This window comes from Miniopterus schreibersii (genome assembly GCF_964146895.1).
Source record: "Miniopterus schreibersii genome assembly, chromosome: 10".
Lineage (NCBI taxonomy): Eukaryota > Metazoa > Chordata > Mammalia > Chiroptera > Miniopteridae > Miniopterus > Miniopterus schreibersii.
The window spans coordinates 62,840,862-62,859,540 of NC_138110.1; the positions used below are offsets into that span (position 1 = coordinate 62,840,862).

Sequence of the window (18,679 nt, forward strand, 5' to 3'; positions counted from 1 at the left end):
ACAGGGGCCTGGAGCACCACCAACATGGCATCCCAAGGGGCTCTGGGGTTCTAGGGAGCACACTTTGAAAACCCCTAGGTCCTTCTACACCTATTCTGGATCTGGCCTTCATCGCTGCCCTCTCCCAGCTCAGATGCAGGTTTCTAAATGAAGGCATTATAGTTCTAATTGCAAACTCCCCAAGTTTTCTTGGGCACTAGAAGGGATGGCACAGCTTGTGATTTCCCTTAACAACTGTCTTCCATAAGCAAGGCCATCCTTCCCCAGTCAAAATGTCAGCTGGACCAAAAAGTATGGCCCTGTGCTACTCTAGCAGCTGGGGAGGAGGGGGTGGGTGGCATGGTCTTGGAGTGACATCTGAGTCACTTTGCCTTTCTGGCTACCCAGGGGCTGCATTGAGATTTGGATATTCACTTTAGGGACAATGACAATGGAACTCATCATGTCAGACTTGGCAGTTTACAAAGGGATGCAGGCTTAAAATAACTCTGAATGCATGCATTAGCCCAGGATTGAGCCATCCATCCATCCATCCATCCATCCATCCATCCATCCATCCATCCAACAGTAGTTACTGAGCCCCTACTCTGTGTCAGGTCCAAGGGGTAGCTGTGTGATCATGGGCAAAATACTTTAACTTTTTGAGCCTCAGTTATTCTAGCTGTTAAAAAGGGGTAATAATGCTTATCTTGCAGGGTTGTTGTGATTGAAAGATGATGCATGGAAAACTTTCAGCATACAGCCCTGCACACAGCAGGCCCTTGATAAACTGGAGCTATTGCTATTTTATTAAAGCAGATGACATGTTTTCCTGCCCTCAGAAATCTAAAGATATGTGTTATGTGCAGGTGCCCAGATTCAAATCTAGGTTCCACCACTCACTGAGTGACCTTGGACAACTACCCTATTCTACCCTCATGGGCCTTGTTATAAACTGTGTGCAGACAAACCAGCAAATGCCTGGCACATAATTGGTGCTTCTCCGTAAATGTAAGTTCCTTTCCTGTTCCCACATTATCACAACACATGGTGGGATTGTAAACCCACATTTGGACCCTCCTCCCCTTTCATAGGAAAGCAAACAGAGGCCAGAGGCATTGGTGGACAGCAACTACCAGCTACCATCTGCAGGAAGATGGTCTTTCATCCTTGGGATAGTGAAGAGCTCAGGGCAGAGACATGAGGAGGTAGCTTTGGTCTTGGGTGAAAGGCAGTTTATTCTTTCTGCTGGGATCTAGGAATGATCTGTGCTTTTCAAATGAGGGTTCCCAACCTCAGGGGTACCCACGTCCTGAGTAAAGGAGTCAGTGGCTCAATGTTTGCAAGTGATTTCTATATTTTTTCCATTTAGAGATTTGGAGTGGATTCAGGATCATCTCTGCAGTACCATGCCTCCCACCCACCTTTATTGGAGAGCTTTCCTGGGAGGGGTGGGTGGATAGAATCAAAAGGCACAGGGTGACAGCCAAGACCTTGAAAAGTATAAGTTCTCCCAGACAGGTTCATCTCCTCAGCAGCTCACAGCGAGTCTGAAAAAAGCCTCAGTACCCAGTGAAGAACTGCAGCCCCACACTTCAAAACAAAACAAAACAAGAAACAACCCCCACCCAACAATTTGGATAAATTCCCAACACTTAAAAATCAAGTTTCATACAAAAAGCTGGAATTTGGGCTTCTCTGGAAAAAGTCAGAATATCTGCCAATGCTGGGCCTGCTTTCCTGCAAGGCAGTAGTTGGTTGGAGTTACGTAGATGGGGCGTATGCTCTCCAGTTTGCTGCAGTCCCCACCACTCCCTATTATCCCTGACACTGAGGGTGGAGGTCAGCTGCTATGTATTATCATCCCTGAGCTGCTGTTTCTCTTACATCCACTTCACTCCCTCACATTAGAAGACCAGGAAAGCAGGGGCTCTCACACTAGGGCATGCGTGAGACTCACCTGGAGGGCTTGTTAACACAGATGGCTGGGCCTCCCTGGAGAGCTGTTGATTCAGTAAGTCTGGGCTGGGTGTGAGAACGTCTACTGCTAACAGATTTCCAGGTGATGCTGCTGCTGCTGGTCCTGGGACCACACTTTAAGAGCGGAGTAGGGTTAAGAGCCAGACTTCTTGGGTTTAAACCTCAGTGCTGCCCCTCATCTTTGCCCATGTGACCTTGAACTAGTACCTTAACCTCTTGTGCTTCAGTTTTCCCATCTATAAAACAGGAACCCTACTGGCTGACCTATGTAGGGTTCCTGTTTTGGGGACCTGTGCAGGCCTGGCACTTACAAGGGTCTCAGTAGTATTACCATCTGCACCTGCCATGCCTCCATGAGTGTTTGCAGCCCTGGGCTTGCTTTGGCAGTCAGTGCAGAGCTTGTTATTTTGATGTCAACATTTTTGGGGATAGTTTCTTCATAATTGGGGTGTGCCCAGGGAAGTGTGTCTTGCATGAGAACATCATGTGTCATGGTGGACTGAGGATTTAACACAGCTGTCTCGAAGGACCCCCTGGGGGGTGAGAAGGATGGAGAAGGAGAGAGAGACCACTGTCCCCTGCCCCAAGGCCATGCAACCTGGGGAGGGACAGGCCCTGCTCTGGGTCCTGCTCTGTCCTTGGGAAGGATCCAGAACCATGTAGGGGGGCCATACGCAGGGAGTGCTGGGCAGTGCATCCTCTAATCCCTGCCTGGCACTGTGGGATGCTGTCATTGATGGACCAGAGGAAATAAACAACATCTGGGCTCCCTCCTGCCTACTCAGCTGCCACATATGGAAGGCAGTCACTGCCACTGGAGGATGGTGCTTTCCTGCCTGGGGGGCAGATTGCATCATCCCCAGCAAGGGATGGGTCCTGGAGATGACTCCTGGCTTTGGGACTCCCAGGGGATGTGGGGCTAGAGGTGTAGCCCACCAGACTCTTCTGAATACTTAGGAGGGAACCTAGAGGGTCTCATGTTCAGCAGAATGTTTAGGTGGTCTTGACTTTGGGGCCTGAAAAAACAGCACTTCCACGCTGCATGATCCAAGGCAAGTGCCTTCACTACTCTGAACCTCAGTCTTCTCTTCTGCAGAATGGGGATAATAGTAGCAGTCACCTCCCAGGCACTTGTGAAGATGATGTGGACTCATCCATGCAGAGAGACAGCTCATGGCAGATGAATAGCACTATTTTATTTTATTTCATTCGTGGGAGATAAATGGGAGGCTCCCCAAGGTGCTCCCTCGAGGGCTGGGGCCCAGCTTGGCTTGCTCTCCTTCAGGTATCCATAGCCTTGCACATTGTAGGTACCTACTATTTCTTAAATGAATGAATGAATGACGGCTTAATAAATGTTCTCAAAAACTGTTCTCAGGGAGCCTGCGGTGCAGTTGGGAGGGCCAAGATCATACAGTGCAAAGAAAGCTGATGATGTCTGCCCAGCGGAGCTCCGGGCCGAGTGAGGGAGCCAGGGCTGGGCTCAGAGACGGGAGCAGCAGGGATGGTTTTCTGGGGAGGCAGACGTGGAGACGGAAGCAGATTTGCTCGTGTAGGAGGAGGAAAGGTTTTTAAGAGAGGTGAGTACAAGACGGTATGTGCGTTGGTGGCAGGGAGGGCGTTTGGGCAAGAAGCAGATAGGAAATGCCCGCTAAGGTGACAGTACATGACCCCGAAGGGGTGAACGGGTAAGGCCTGGGAATATAATAGTAACAGGCGCACATCCAAGAGGCAGACCTTTCGTCCCTCGCCCTCCACACTTGTATGTCCTGCCTATCCCAGTCAACGGCGACTCTGCTCAGCCAAAAACCTTGGAGTCATCTCGCCTCTTCTCTTCCCCTCATATCCTACATGCAATCTGTCAGAAATCAGTCAGTTCCACCTCTGACATATGTCCAGGGTCTGACCAATTCTCTCCACTTCCGCTGCCGTCACCTCCCCCTGCCCATGCCACCATCACCTGCAAAGACCCGGAGGCCCGAGGCCCCCAGCCCTGCTCCTGCACTGACACGCTCTCCCCCTCCGTCCCAATCACTGCCCCGCTCCAGCCACGCTGGCCTTGCCCTTGCTGTTCCTCGAACACGCCAAGGCCGCGCTTAGCAAGGGCCTTTGCACTTGCTCTTCCCTCGGCTTGGAATGCCCTTCCCACATTCATCCCCAAGGCTCGTCCCCTCAGGCCTCTGCTGGAATGTCCCCATCGCTGTGAGACCTCCCTGACCACTGTACCTGAGGTAGCACCCTCCCAGCCCCCGATCCTTCCCTCAACCTGCTTTGTTCTCCATTTATCCCACCTGACGCGTGATGTGTGTGTTTGGGCTTTTGGTATCCCTTTCCCGCCACTGAATGGTGAAGTCTGGGAGGGATGACCCAAGCACCCTGCACCTGGTTTTGCTCCTTCAGCTGTCCGGGCAAACCCTGCCTACCGCTCTCGTTAATTCTTGTAGCTGCTTGCCATTCCATACAGAGGCGCGGCAAAATTTATGGCAATTGTCCTATAGTGAAGCTGTCATGAAACTGGCGTATGTGCACTTGCCATTCTTTTGAAAAAATATTGAGAGGACAGTTCCTTTTCTTTTCATGTTATAGGGATGTTTGCTGTGTGCGTGGCCTTGAAACACCTTGTGCCTCGGTTTCTTCTTCTGTACTGAGCTCATAGGGCTATTTTGAGGATCAAATGCATTATGCTCAAAACAGTCAGTGCCTGGCACATAGTGGGTGCTCAAGAGATCTCACTACCTTCCTCCCCTCCAAATGTAGTCTCCCTGAGGCAGGCCTCTTTCTGTTTGTCCATGGCTGTGGTCCCAGTCCCTGGCAGAGTAAGTGCCTGGTACACAGCAGGTGCTCAGTGAGGACTTGTGGGCTGGGGTGTGGACTAGGACAGGTTCTTGCTCCTTCCAGTCCTGGCTCTGTCCACAGTGGGATGGTCTGGCTCTGTGACCTTGGGCAGGTCTCTTGCTTGTCTTATCTTCTCTGAGCCTCCTTTGGTTGCTGTGAAATGCTCTGTGAGCTGTGTACAAGGTGCCTGGCAAGACTGGGGGGGCAATAAACGCTGGCTGCTCATCCTTTCCCTCCCCTGGGGAACTTAAAATTCTTCGTGAGGGGTTCATTGCCTCTCGTGGCCCCTCGGGAAGCTGTAAACTCTTCAGGTTTGGCAGCAGTTAGGGCCAGGGAAGGACACATCCAGCCAACCTGGAGACCCCTGCCCTCCTCTGCTTTTCTTTTCTTTGATTTATTAAATGAAGCTAAAAGACAAATCACAGAGCTACAGAAACATTTCAGAAAGATGAGCAAAATGATACTAGATTGTGAAGGTCAATTCCCCAGCCGTTTGCGCCATGCACAGTGCCAGGGTACACCGGGTGCTCTGCAGATGTTTGTTGACTGACTGAATGAACAGGACTTAAGTTACTGCTCCAAAACTTGTGACTAAGGGCGGAAACAGAGCCTGTGTTCTGCCTACCCCCAACCACCATGTTCTAAAGAGCTGACTCATGAGTATGGAACTGGGGCCAGACACCCCTGTAGGACTTAGTGAGTGGGGCCAACTGTCCTTGTGCCCTCCACCGTCTCCCCTTCCACTGCCTCCCCAGCCCATGTAAACAGATGTCTGAAGAAAATCCAAGAACACTGCCCTCAGCCGCAGGGGCTGAGGCAGAGCAGAGCACTTCCCTACCTCCCTAGACCCAGATGTGGTGGCAAGAGAGTCGCTCGTAGCTTGGAGGGAATGTGACGGCCACGGATGTGGGCATTTCATGCCCCGATTGGACACACGCTCGCTGATCCTCCCCATGTTTCCTGGGGAGAGGGGAGAATAGATGAGAGCTGCAGAGGGGCAGGGGCAGTCCTGGGAGCCCTGCACTGCCACCATTTGCCAATTCTGTCAGGGTCAAGAGGACACTGAAGGAGGCAGTTGAGTTTGAACCAAGCTGCAGACCCCCAACCCAAAAGAGTCTGGGGGGGGGCATAGGGAGGGAACCAGGGAGATCAGGAGAGGTCAAGCCCTTGCTCCTGCCACATCACACCCGTGCCTCAGTGAGGGCACCTGCCACGCGCGGAGGGCATGGAGGGAGGCAGAGGAACCTTGGACCTGCCCCTGCTGCTCGTGGTGGTGGGGCTTGGAGTTTTCTCTGTGTTCGAGTTGCGAGGTCACAGCAGAACCAGAGAAGTAAGAGACAGCTGTCCCTGTCCCATCCTTTCTTCATCTCCCGATAATAGGGGACGGAGGGAGGGAGCAGATAAATGGAGTCAGTGGTAGGGAAGGAGAAGGTTTGGAATTAGACACATGTTTTTAAAACATAGCACTTGACTGGGCTTTTTAGTACCAGAAAGCTCTGAGATCTACCCAAACTTATTAAGGATTGAGCTTTAGAGATATAATAGGGAATTAGAGAAAGAAGTACACATGTCATGCTTATAACCTTCTGTTATGTGTTCAATCTAATTATTAAGCCAGTAACACACAAACTAGGCCAAGGATTACCATCCTTAATATACAAAGAGCTCCTAGAAATCAATAAGAAAAATAGGAACAACCCAAGGTGGGGAAATGGGCAAAGATATTAATTCAAAGAAGTAATCCAAACAAAAAAAGGCAAATGGGCCAGTGACCACATGAAGAGCTGTCCCACCTCACTAATAATTTTCAAAATAATGACTAAAACAAGAATGAATTATTACTTGTGACCTTTACCAGAGAGGCAAACTGTAAAAGACTGACAGCATGCAGCACTCCCTTTTGAGAAAAGAATTTGGTCAGTGTCTACTAAAGTTTAAAATCTATAGTGATACCATTTTAGAGATGGTGCCCTGAGGCTCAGAGAGGGGCCAACATTTGTTTAGAGCCACACAGTGGGTCACTGCAGGGCAGGGCTGGAACCCTGGTCTTGAATGGGGCCTTTGGTCCTTCCTATCTGGCCTTGTGCACAGTCTAGCCCTTGGCCCCTGACTGGGGAAGCCTGGCCTGTGATACTTTTTCTGCATCTGCTTTGAGGCTGAGGATGGCTGGGACTGATTTAGGTGACATGTCTCCAATTGTCACCCAGTCCCCACCACAGATGAGGCTTCCAATCAACCCTGTTAAGCAGCAAGATGTAGAGTGTAGAGGTGTCATCTGCAAAATGGGAACCATATCCTTCTTGCCCAGTTAAAACCAAGACTGAGGGCTGGAACCAAGATGGGCTGCTGCAGCCAGACATGTGGGTCTCTGAGTTCTGGTAGATCCTCAAAGGGACCAGGGCTGCAAATGGACAGAACCAGGCTGATGTTGGCTGAGCATCTGCCACTTGCAGGACCCTGTGCTACTCGGGTCCTTGTGTGAAATCACTTCACATCCACCACAACCCCACAAAGCTGGGGCTACACTTACCCCAGTTTCATGGATGAGAAAACTGAGGCTCAGAGAGGTGAAGCGGTTGACCTAAGAACTCACAGCGAGGAGTCCGGTGGGAGGCAAACCAGAGCCCAAGCTCCTAACTGCTGGGGGCTGTGCCTTCCTTGTGGCCTGTCAGCTCCTCCCTACTGACTCCTGCCCAGTGTCTCTCCAAAAACAGAGAAATGACATGGAAAGCCATATGTCTCTCAGGGCCCAAGGCTCATCAGAGAGGGGGCCCAGAGCGGTTTGTGGGGACAGACAGAAGGAGAAGGAGTTACTCCAGACAGGAGGAGAGAGGAGGCTATGAGAACTCAGTCATTTTCCATCTGGAACAGTCTGCGCCCTGGGATGAGCCCTTAGCAACACTCCCCAGACCTTCAGTAAAGTCTGCTTGATGCGCAAGTGTCCTGAGAGCCTGCTTTCTTTTTCTTGGGGGTGGGGGGTGGGGAGGTGGAGGTGGGTTGTTCGGGCCAACAACACGATCCGCAAGTGAAGCCATTCAGCCAAAGCAGCCCTGGGACAATGTCTGCCCTTGGTGGGGGGTGCTCAGCTTCAGGGAGGGCGTCCAGCCAACCCCACCTGTCCCAGGGCAGGGGCTCCAGCTGACGTCTCTCCTGCTCTTACGCTAAGACTCGCTCTCCCACCAGCCTGCGCCCCCGAGGACAGGGTCCAGTGACAGCAAGTGTTCAACAGATGGGTGCTGACTGCAATGCAGCGACTCAGGACTCTCAGTAACGACAGTGAACCGAGAAGTGTCACCTGCACTTGAGACTTCCAGTAGCGCCCTTGGGAGGGCCAAGGGCTGCAGTGTCAGGACTAGCAGCACTTGTCAGGGAAGAATTGCTCATGGGAGGGTGGTGCCTGAAGGTGGGGTCAGGGGTCTGCTCCGGGTGGAGGACTGAGGGCTCACACCTTCTTACGAGACCTTCCAATAGGACGTTTTGTAAAATCAAAAGGCCAGAGCACAAGGCGAGAAGGACCCCCTTCTTCAAGAGCCTCGAGCACATAGCGCCAGCGGACTCACGTGGAGCTAACAGGGAAGCGTCGGGCTGAAGAGAGGAGCTCCCGTGTCCAAACCATCGGGGACATTCGCGTAGGGAGTACGAGGAAGTCTTACAAATGGACCAAAAAAATCCCGGAACCCCAATAAAAAAGTGGGAAAAATAAAGATACAAAGTAATAAAAACGCGAAAAACAAAACAAAAAGTAAAATAAAAAGTGTACAATAAGGGGAATACAATTGAATAAAATAATTTAAAGTCATTTAAAATTTTGAGATAAAATAGCATTTTAAAACTAAATTAAATGATAACATTAAAATAAAATGAAAAACTTAAAAAATAAAATGGAAGAATAAAATTAAAAATTGTAAATTTAAATAAAGTATATTAAAATAAAAAATTTAAAAGTGAACTAAAAATGTTTAGATAAAATTAAAAAAATTTGAAATGGAAATAAAATTTAAGAGTAAAACAGAAGAGCAGCAATTTGTAACAACTGAAAAAGAAAAAATACAAACAAGCAGAGTCTTGCATGACTGATGCTGACAATGTGCCACGAATGAAGGAGTCCGATGCCCTCAACTGCCGGCCAGCAGTGGGGTAAGAAGAGAGGAGGAAGGAACCATGTCTGCGAGGCACCGTCTGCCTGGGTTTTTCCAGCCTGCTGTGGGCAGGAGGTAGGCTGAAGGCCCCACCATGGCTTCATCCACAAATAGCCATCACATAATTTAAACATTTATAATGTGCCAGCACCACACACACACACACACACACACACACACACACACACTTCCATCCTTGCTGCTGTCCCCTGAGGTCCAATTTCATAAAGGAGTGAACAGAAACTCAGAGAGGGTGAGTCACTATGCCATAGACACATAGCACTGAGGACCACCCTATCCTCTGAATCTGGGCTCTTTGAAGTAACCTTCCTGCGATGAGCTAGGTCTGCTGAAGACTTTCAAATAGAGGCAGAAGCATGTCTGACATCAGGCTGGAACATTCTGAACACTAGAAAGAGCCACGCCGGGAATCATGACCGTTACCACCTCTTACTGAGCATCTACTGTTTCCCAGGTGGGTTACATGCACAACCTTCTTGATCTTTGAGACAACCGTATGATGTAGATGCTATTATTGTTTCCATTATATGGATAGAGACACTGAGACTCAGGAGGGAAATATTTTCACCCAAGCATAGCAGTAGCAGAGCTGGGAGTTGAGTCCAGGCCTGTATGCCCAAATCCCACCCTCCACGCCTGGCACTAGACACTCCTCCTAGTCACTAACTGAGCACTCCTTATGTGCAAGGAATGCATTTCATGCCCCATTTTCCAAATTAGCCAACGGAGGAACAGAGGAGAGAGATGACCTGCCCAAGGCCACTCAGGTAGTGAGTGGCAGAGCCCATGGCCTTTGTCACAGCCTGCCGGCCTCCGCTGCTCATCTGGGACTTGCTAGAGACAGCTGTGCCCATTTGCCAAATCCAGAGCAGGCTCCGGAAGGGCAGTTGTGACATTCTTTCTCTGTGGGTCTCCACCCCTGCGGATGTGGGCACTGCTGTCAGGATTCAGGGAAAGTGGAGGCTTCTGGCTAAAGGGAGTGGTTTCTCCATGTGGTCTAGGTCCCCCAGGCTTGGGAATACCTTTCTTTTGAGCTGGTGAAACATAACCCCACACCCGCAGCGGCACAATGGAGCCCCCACCATGGGCCGCAAAGTGGGCCCTATGAATCATGTGGCATTACTATGAGAAATCATCCCATAGCAGGCCGCGGTGGCCCTGCCTGAGGCAGCAGTGCCTGAGAGGGGTTGGCTTCACCCATCCAAGGGAATCAGGCCATTCTCTGTGGGACCTGGAGGAGTCCCCAAGGGTGGAGCTGAGGGCCCGTGTATCCTAGAGTGGCGCTGACTGTTGCACAGGGCAGAGAATGGAGGCTCTGGCCATGGAGACCTGGGGGCACATCCCAACCTCTCCCCATCCTGGCTGTGTGCTCTTGACAAGTTGATTGCCCCCTCTGAGCTTGCAGGGCCTTCTCTGGAGAATAATAAGATCAAATGAACTCACGAGCTATTATGTGGATGAACTGGGAGAAGGCCTGGCAGAGTGGTTATGCACCCGAGCTTTGGAATCAATCACCTAGGTTTAAATTCTGGTTTTGCCACATGGACTTGCCAAGCTATTGGCCTCAACCATATGAAATTGCTAATATGTGGCTGTTTTCTACCAACAAGATGGCAATTTCATATACTTCAACTAACGCTCCTCTGTCTTAACGCAGCCTCCTCCTCTGTGAGATGTGGGTAACAGTCCTCCTACAAGTTGCTGTGAGGATTAAATAAGGCTGGGAGGCTACTGAGCTCAGTACTTAGAGCTTGGGGTCTGGGACAGGCAGGATTTGAACCTTGGCTGTGTGATGTTAGGCAGGTTACTTAACCTCTCTGTGCCTCCGTTTTGTCATCTGTAAAATAGGGATAACAGTACCCACCTCATAGGTTTATTAGGAGAACGTAATCAGTTCACATGTACGACGTTGTTGAATATAAACCATACACGTAACATCTGGCACAGCGTAAATGCTCAGCCGTAAAACCAAATCCAAAAGAGACTTTTCTAAACCTTTGATGCCACTGAAAATTAAGTATTTTAAAAGAAAAACTATGTTCTAAGGAACATATATGGGTGTAGATATACAGATGAGGAGCATGCTCCCGGGTGTCCAACAAGCCCAAGGTCATTCTGTGTCCTGACAATGTCCACGGCCTGAGGCCCTGAGGCCATGGTGGCTCTTGTCTGGCCCAGACCTCCACCAGGTCCCTTTCAAGCCACAGACTAGATGTGGCACTCAGGCAACTCTAGAGGCCCTTATGAGGCTCCTGACCTCAGACTGGCCTCTGCTTATTAAGAAACCTCTGCAGACAGCCCTCAAGCTGTGAATGGCCTCTTTCTTGGTTCCCTCCGCTCATCTGACATTTATCCTTAGACCAGGGAGAAAGGCAAAGCAGATGGGGCATGCCCAAGTCACACGGAGGGAAACTGAAGCTCTGAGAAGCTCTAAACCAGACTACCCAGCTCTGGGGCAAGCTGCTTTCCTCTACCTAACCAAAGCCACCCTCACCTCATCTCTCCTGAACCCTCACTTTCATCCCCAGCTTCGGGGCTTTGGCTGAGCAGCTTCCCCACTTGAGGCTTCATTTTTATAAGTGTTGGTCTCAAAGGTCTCAATTGGCCTTTTCAGTCCTAACATTCCGTTATTCACGGCCCTCCAGAGAGAAAATGAAGGTTGACTGCTCTGCTAACTGTGAAGTACTGTGCAAATGAGAGGGTGGTTAATGGCAGCATTAAATGGGTTTTCTGGAAAAGGCAGGGTTTGCTCCTGTGGTTCAGGAATCAGGAAGACCCAGGTGACACATGTGCCAGGTGACCTTGGACAAGCCAGCCCCCTCTCTGAGCCAGCCTTCCTCCTCCATAGGTTAGCATGAGGAGCAAGCAATGGCTGGTGCTCGCTGGTGGCTCAGGGTGTCTGATGCAGAAGGACGTTTAGGGCCCCGATGGATCATTCTACCTTCCACGGCTAAAATCCACACACTCTGGGAAGGACCATTGGAAACCAGGTTCAGGGCCATTAGAAACAAGCATGTGAACTAAGGACCTGCAAAACGTGTCAGGGGCAGTCATTGCTTATTAAGGCAATTCAGTGTCACAGCTGGAGCTCTGGAGCTGGACTCCCTGGGTTCACATGCTTATTGCATGTGACCCACTGGGCCTTCATCTCCCATCTGCAATACAGGGATCTTCCTAGATCCTGCTTCCTAGAGATGCCACGAGGCCCATGTTGACTCAGCTGACCCGTGCTTCTCAACAGTGGTGAAAATAATATTTTTATATCAGTTCACACAGTACATACACTCATTCACACATGCCCACACCCGTGTGCACACACATCCACACTTGCACACACATGTGCACACACACTCACCATTCACACACACATTCACATGTATATGAGAACTCTAATACATTCTCCACATAATAATTCATCTTAACACTTGCAATGCACTCTGATACCTTCTAAAATGGAAGCTGGCAAACTATGGCCCATGGGCCAAATCTGGTCTCCAGCCTGTTTTTTGGTACGGCCTGTGAGCTAAGAACGGTTTAATATTTTTAAAGTATTGTAAAAAAACAAACACAAACCAGTAACAACAAAGAAGAGAATATGGGAGATCACATGTGGCTGCAAAGCTGACAATATTAAGTATCTGGCCCTTTACAAACACATTTACCTACCCCACTCTGTTTTGTTCTGTTCTCCACCCATTTTATTAAAAATGCTGCCTGTGTTGCACTAAACGTATCTGCCTGATTTGCCGATGGGTTGCAAACCTCAGTTTGAAAACCTTTGAGTTAATGTGAACTTGAGCTTTTTCATTAGAAGGAAAGGTGAAAAGGTGGATGCATCAACAGTGGGCTGATCGACAAGACGAGGGAGGGGAACAAAATGAGTAAGGTTACCATGTGACAGCTAAGGCAAGCAATGTTCCATCTTGGGGCCTCAGATTCCTCAGCTGAGACCGGGACCACCTTGGACCTGTCTCTCAAGGCCGGGCTGAGGAGAGTGGGAGCCTGTCTATGCCACTCCTTCCGGTGGATCTGTGACGAGCATGCCAAGGAGATGCAGGGCCCTCTGGCAGCAGAGACAGTAGAGCGCATCTCTGCTGTCCTTGTCAACACCTAGTCCAGGGCCTGGCCCAGAGGAAGGGCTCAATAAATATTTCTCTGTGACTATGGTGACAGGCGAGTGGCATCTGAGGCCCTCCATGACTGACTCTGGCCCTGTCTGCAATCTGACTTTCACTTCCTCTGGTGACAGTTCCTTGGACCCTTCCCACCTAGACACAGCCGTCCCTATTCTTGCCAGAGTCCCCAGCCCCTAACCAGCTGCCACCCCACCTGACAAAATCCTAAACCCTACCCCTCTAACGAGGCTCCTCTCAGAGCCTCTGCCGTGTAGTCCTTGGCAAGTCACTAACAGGATTCACTTCTATTTCTAGGCACAGGCTTCGGAGCCTCCAAAACTCTGGGTCTGTATCCCAGCTCAGCTGTTGGAAGTTCCTAGACAGGTCACTGCCCCTTTCTGAGCCTCAGTTCCCTTGTCTGAGAGATGGGTGTAACACAAGGCAGAGCCATAATGAGGATTCACAGCCCATATACACAGCTCCTGCACGTAGCCAGCCCTCACTAAGTGGTCTCAAGGGTCTCCTCTGAAGGCTGGGTGGGGTTGGGTGGTTTCCATCCACTGGAGAGGGAAGTGGGTTCCCCTGGGAGGTGAGAGCCAAGTGAGATGAAAACAGTATCTCCTTTGAGCCACAAGTTTGGCTTCAGAACTGGCTTTAGAGGAAGAGGGTGGGTGAGCAAAGCTTAGTTTATTGAGCACCTACTATGTACCAAATATTCTTCCCTTTTCTCAACCAGCCCCTATTTTATAAAGTTTCTTTTCTCAACTAGCCCTATTTTATGAAGAAAACCATGTCCAGAGGGGCAGAAGGACTTGCTCAAGACAGCATTGTACTGACGCACAGCGCCATTCCCTGAGTGCTCCCCAGGCAGGTATCACCCCTCACTCTGCCCTTTAGGAGTCCTGTTTCCCCTCCCAGCACTGCCCCTGACCTGCATCTTCACCCGGCTTCACCCGGATGCCAGCGTTTAGGGTGCTGCCACTTGTTCTGTGCCTAGCCATGGCCGTGACCCGGAGACAAGAAATCTGGATCTTCCCCCATCACTGCCACTGCCTCGGGCACCTGCTTGCCAGGTCTCAGCTTCTCTGTGCTGCCTGCCTGGCTGCCCACACAGGGCTTTGCTGTTCACAGAGAATTATTATATTCAGTCCACTTAACAAGCCTTTGGAGTGGGCAATGGCACAGTCCTTATACAAGCAAAGGAATAGAGGCTCATAGAGGGAGGGGGCAAAGGGGAGAGTCAACCCATGGGAGCTTCCCCTCCTGCCAGTCCCGGGAATATTCCACTCTGCTGTAAAATGGGAGGAGGGAGTTGTTGAATTCTTATGAAGTACCTACTGCATCCCTTTGGGCACCTTCCCTCTGGCACAGTGGTGAATCTTCCCAGCCTTTGAAGAGGTAGGTACAATTGTTCCCATTTCACAGATGTGAAGCCCTGGATCAGAGAAGGGACGTGGCCTGCCTGAGATGTCACATTAGGGCAGAAGAAGGCTTAGGATTTAAACCCAGGGCTATACGAATTCTAGAGCTCCTCCCTCTGCCCCTTTCCACCTCAGGTCTAGAAGGGTCGAAAAATACCATAAGAATGTGGGAGACTCTCGCCTCCACCAAGCCCCTTCCCCAGCAGCCTTGGACGGCAGGGAAAGGCAGTCACAGCCTGTCTTCTCACTGACTAATGAATCTCTGTGTCGGGGTGGGAGTGCGGACCAGAGCTACCTCACTTTGTCCAAGTGTCCCATGGCCAGGATACCCCAGCATGTTTTAAGAGAACTGTTCCCATCTGGTTCTGATTCATTTATATTTAATTAATCAAAATGTTTTGTAATAGACACGAGATCCAAGAACCTTTCTCAAGCCTTTTCTTTCATTCTTTCTTGTCTTAGAAACAGAAAAATTAAGTTTCATCAAGAAACAGTGATGCCCGAGCCTGAGGAAGCACGGGTCTGCGGGAGCGAGGCCCCAAGGGTGAAGGCTCAGTCTGGGCAGCTGCTGGGCCCAGAGTCATCCCTCCTGATCTTGCAGAGAAGGCAAAGCCTGGGGCCATGGATTGGGCATGGAGGGGAGGCTGGGGCAGGCAGGGGAGGGGCATCCCTACACACTGGCAGTTCCCCAAGGGCAGGCCCCAGGTCTGTTCACCTTGGCACCCTCGAGGTTCCAAACACAGAGCCTGGCATAGAGGCTGCCCTGTAACATTTGCTGAATGAACACGCAAATGAGTGAGTGAATGAATGAATGAATGAATGAAGCACTGCTAATACCCAGGTGCCTTCAGGACACATTCTCCTACCAAAGTTAGACCAGAATGTCAAAGCTGGTAAGATCCTGAGGGATCTCACATGGAATTTCCAAGCAGCTGTCTTATGAATAAATGGTCTCTGAGGTGTAACTGGTTTGGGGAAAGCCCCACCCTCTGTCCTCACCTCTTCACCATGAACACTCTGGTAAGTCACACAGTCAAGAAATCTATCAAACCCAACATTTCCCAAACCTGTCAGGCCAGGGCTCCTACCACTACATTGCAGAATATGCCACAGGAAGAGTTTTTCTGTGCCCCCCCCACCCCAGTGCCAATGGGGAAAAAGAAACTGGGTGGGAAGAGAGGGAAATCCACTTGCCCAAAGTCACCCAGTACAAAGGTGTTGGGGGTGGGACTGAAATCCAAGGCGATCGCCATTGCACCTGGCTGATTAGTGAAGCCACAGCCTTTCTCTGAAGATGCTGGGCTGGGAATGTATGTGCCCCAGATGCAAGAAATCAACTACCATGGGGAGGGGTGCCGAGAGCCCCTCACCAAACCAGGGCAGTGTCAGGAGCAGCCATGCCAGACCTCACTGAGCAACTGGGAATGGGGGAGGGATTGGAATTTTTCTTCTTTCTTCTTTTGTGTGTGTGTGTGTCTTTTTAGAACTTAGAAACATCTTAAACATCTTCTAAGCCAGCCCCTCCTCAGATGGGGAAACTGAAGCTCTGAGCAGGGAAGACCAGCATAGCTCAGCAGATAACTGTCCTGTCAGATGGATGGGGCTTCCAGCTTGCTTTGCCACTCACATGCTGTGCAACCTTGGACAACCAGTTTCCCTCTCTGAGACTCCGTCTCCTGCAGATAATAAGCATCCCCCTTCCTCTGCTGGGCTGTTGTGAGCAGCCAAGAACACAACAGGAAATGAGAATGACTAACACAAGTGCCCACTGGGAGCGCGTGCACTCAGTCACTCACTTGACATAGCCATTAACTCATTCAGTCTTATTCTTACCTACGATTAGTATTCTTATTTTATAGCAGAGTCAATGAGGAGAACGTTTTAGTCTTTTCTGGAACTGATAAAGATTTTAGAGATCCTCTCAAAGATCCCCAGAAGGGTAAACCAAGGCTCAGAGAAGCAAACTGACTTCCCCAAGGTCACTCAGCTAGTAACTGGGGAAGACAGGGTTTGAACCCAGGCAGGCTGACTCCAGAGCCCATGCACTTAACCACTATATCAGGGCCATTCACAGAGGAGTGTCCCCAGGAGGTCCCTAACTCCCCCTACTCACTGGAAGCCCACCCACCTCTCTACTGCCTGGGTCCTTCTGTCAGGTCACACCAGGGGTTGGAGCCCTGGGCCAGTTTCCCTGCCCCACCCAATCCCACCTCCCAGTTCTCCCACAGCCCCTTCTGCTTCCTGCTCAACTGCAGCAGTGATTGGGTCCATGCGTAGTGCTGTTCACGCAAATGGACTAGCAGCCCCCAGAGGGCAGACTCCGGTTCTCATTCCCATGTAGCCTTGCTCAGACCTAAGACCACAGCTGGAAAGAAAGAAGCCACTGGTCTTCCATTCACCTGCTGGACAACTTAGCAAAGTTACTTAACCTGTCTGAAACTTGGCCTCAGCTATATCGTGAGGATGTAGTGGGGATTCCCTTACTGTGTGGAAAACCCTTGGCACAGTGGCAGGCATTCGACTGTTGATTCTCAGACTGGCACCCAGAGGTTGAAGGGCTGCCTGGCTCAGGAGGAACCTTGCTCGCCCCCTTCTGCCCATGGGCTCTGCCAACTCTAGTTCTGTAGGGACAGCCTCAAACCCACCTCCTGAGGATGTTCTGACTCCAGTAGCGAGGGGCAGTGGCATAGGACCTTGAGGTGAGGGTGCAAGGGGCCCCTGGTTTTGTGCACCAGGTATACGCTTATAGTCTGAACCTTGGTTCATCTTCCTAGAGGCCCTATGAGGTCAAGATGAAAAAATAGAGAGGCTCTTGGAGGGGCTGGACTTCTTCCAGGTCATTCTCAGAAAACACAGACTCAAACTCAGGTCTCCCTGAGGTTATGTAGCTCATGCTCTCGCCCCAAGGGAGGGCCCATCAAAGATCACTTACTTCTGGGAAGTGACACAGTGAGTCAGGGCGGGTGATGGGAGTGGGGCAGTCCACGGCTCTCTATGTCACCTCCTGGCTTATCGAGGGTGTTTAGGGTGACTTCTAAGCCACTGACTCCATCCCCTAGTCCCAGGGCCCTCCAGCCTGGCACTCGAGCCTTCCTGTCTGTGCAGAGCCACCCTCCTTGCTCCAAGCAATGATGCCACTATAGGGAGTGGGGGCAGTGAGAGAGCCCTGCCAGTCCCTTCCTCTCCTCCCAGAGCCTCCTTGGTCCGGCTTGCGAAAGGTGCCAGGGGGCCTCAGTCTCTTCATCCGTAAAGTGGGACTGACACCTACCTGGAGGAGTCAATAGCCCAGGGCACGGGGCACCTGGCAGATGCCTCCAGGGCCGTCCCCGCCTGCCTGCCTGCCTGCCTGGCCACCCTGCCCCTGCCCCGCTACCTTGCTTTCTCCTCCGGTTCAGGGGGAGCATGTCCGCGGCGTGGGCGACGAGCAGCAACAGGCAGAGTGGCGCCCGCATCTGGGCAGCCTGGTCCGGGCGGGCGCGCGGGCTCCGGGCACCCGGGCGGCGCCAGCGGCGGCTCGGGGGAGGCTGACACGGCGGCGGCGGGCGGGCGGGCGCGGGCTGCTCCGGGCTCTCCGACCCCCGCCAGGCGAGCAGGCGGCGAGCGGGACGGCGCCGCGGGGAGGAGCCGGGGGCGGCGCGTTCCCCGCTCTGGGCGGCGCCGTCGGAGGGGGCGAGGGGTCGCCCCGCGGCCAGGTGGCCGGGCTGTCCCGGCTCCGCTGTGGTTTCCACCCCCTACGGTGCCCTACGGACGCGTCTACTGTCAGCCAGACGCAGGCACACACACGGACACACACACACACTGACACAGACACACAGACACAGACAGACACACACACAGACACAGACAGACACACAGACACACACAGACACAGACACACAGACACACAGACACACACACAGACACACACAGACACAGACACAGACACAGACACACAGACACACACACAGACACACACAGACACACAGACACAGACACACAGACACACACAGACACACACAGACACATACACAGACACAGACACACAGACACACACAGACACACACAGACACACACACACAGACACACACACAGACACACACAGACACATACACAGACACAGACACACAGACACACACAGACACACACAGACACACACACACAGACACAGACACACACACACACAGACACACACAGACACACACAGACACAG

General features: G+C 51.3%; 1 protein-coding gene across 1 annotated transcript in view; it reads right to left on the reverse strand.

Moving 5' to 3' along the window:
- RSPO4 (R-spondin 4) overlaps window positions 1–17,966 on the reverse strand; it is a 28,570-nt gene extending 10,604 nt beyond the window's left edge. The window contains exon 1 of the mRNA XM_081148349.1: window positions 17,864–17,966. Coding sequence (XP_081004475.1) covers window positions 17,864–17,942 — 79 coding nt within the window. The 5' untranslated portion in view covers window positions 17,943–17,966. The remainder of the gene's footprint in view (window positions 1–17,863) is intronic.
- Between the last annotated feature and the right edge of the window lie 713 nt (window positions 17,967–18,679).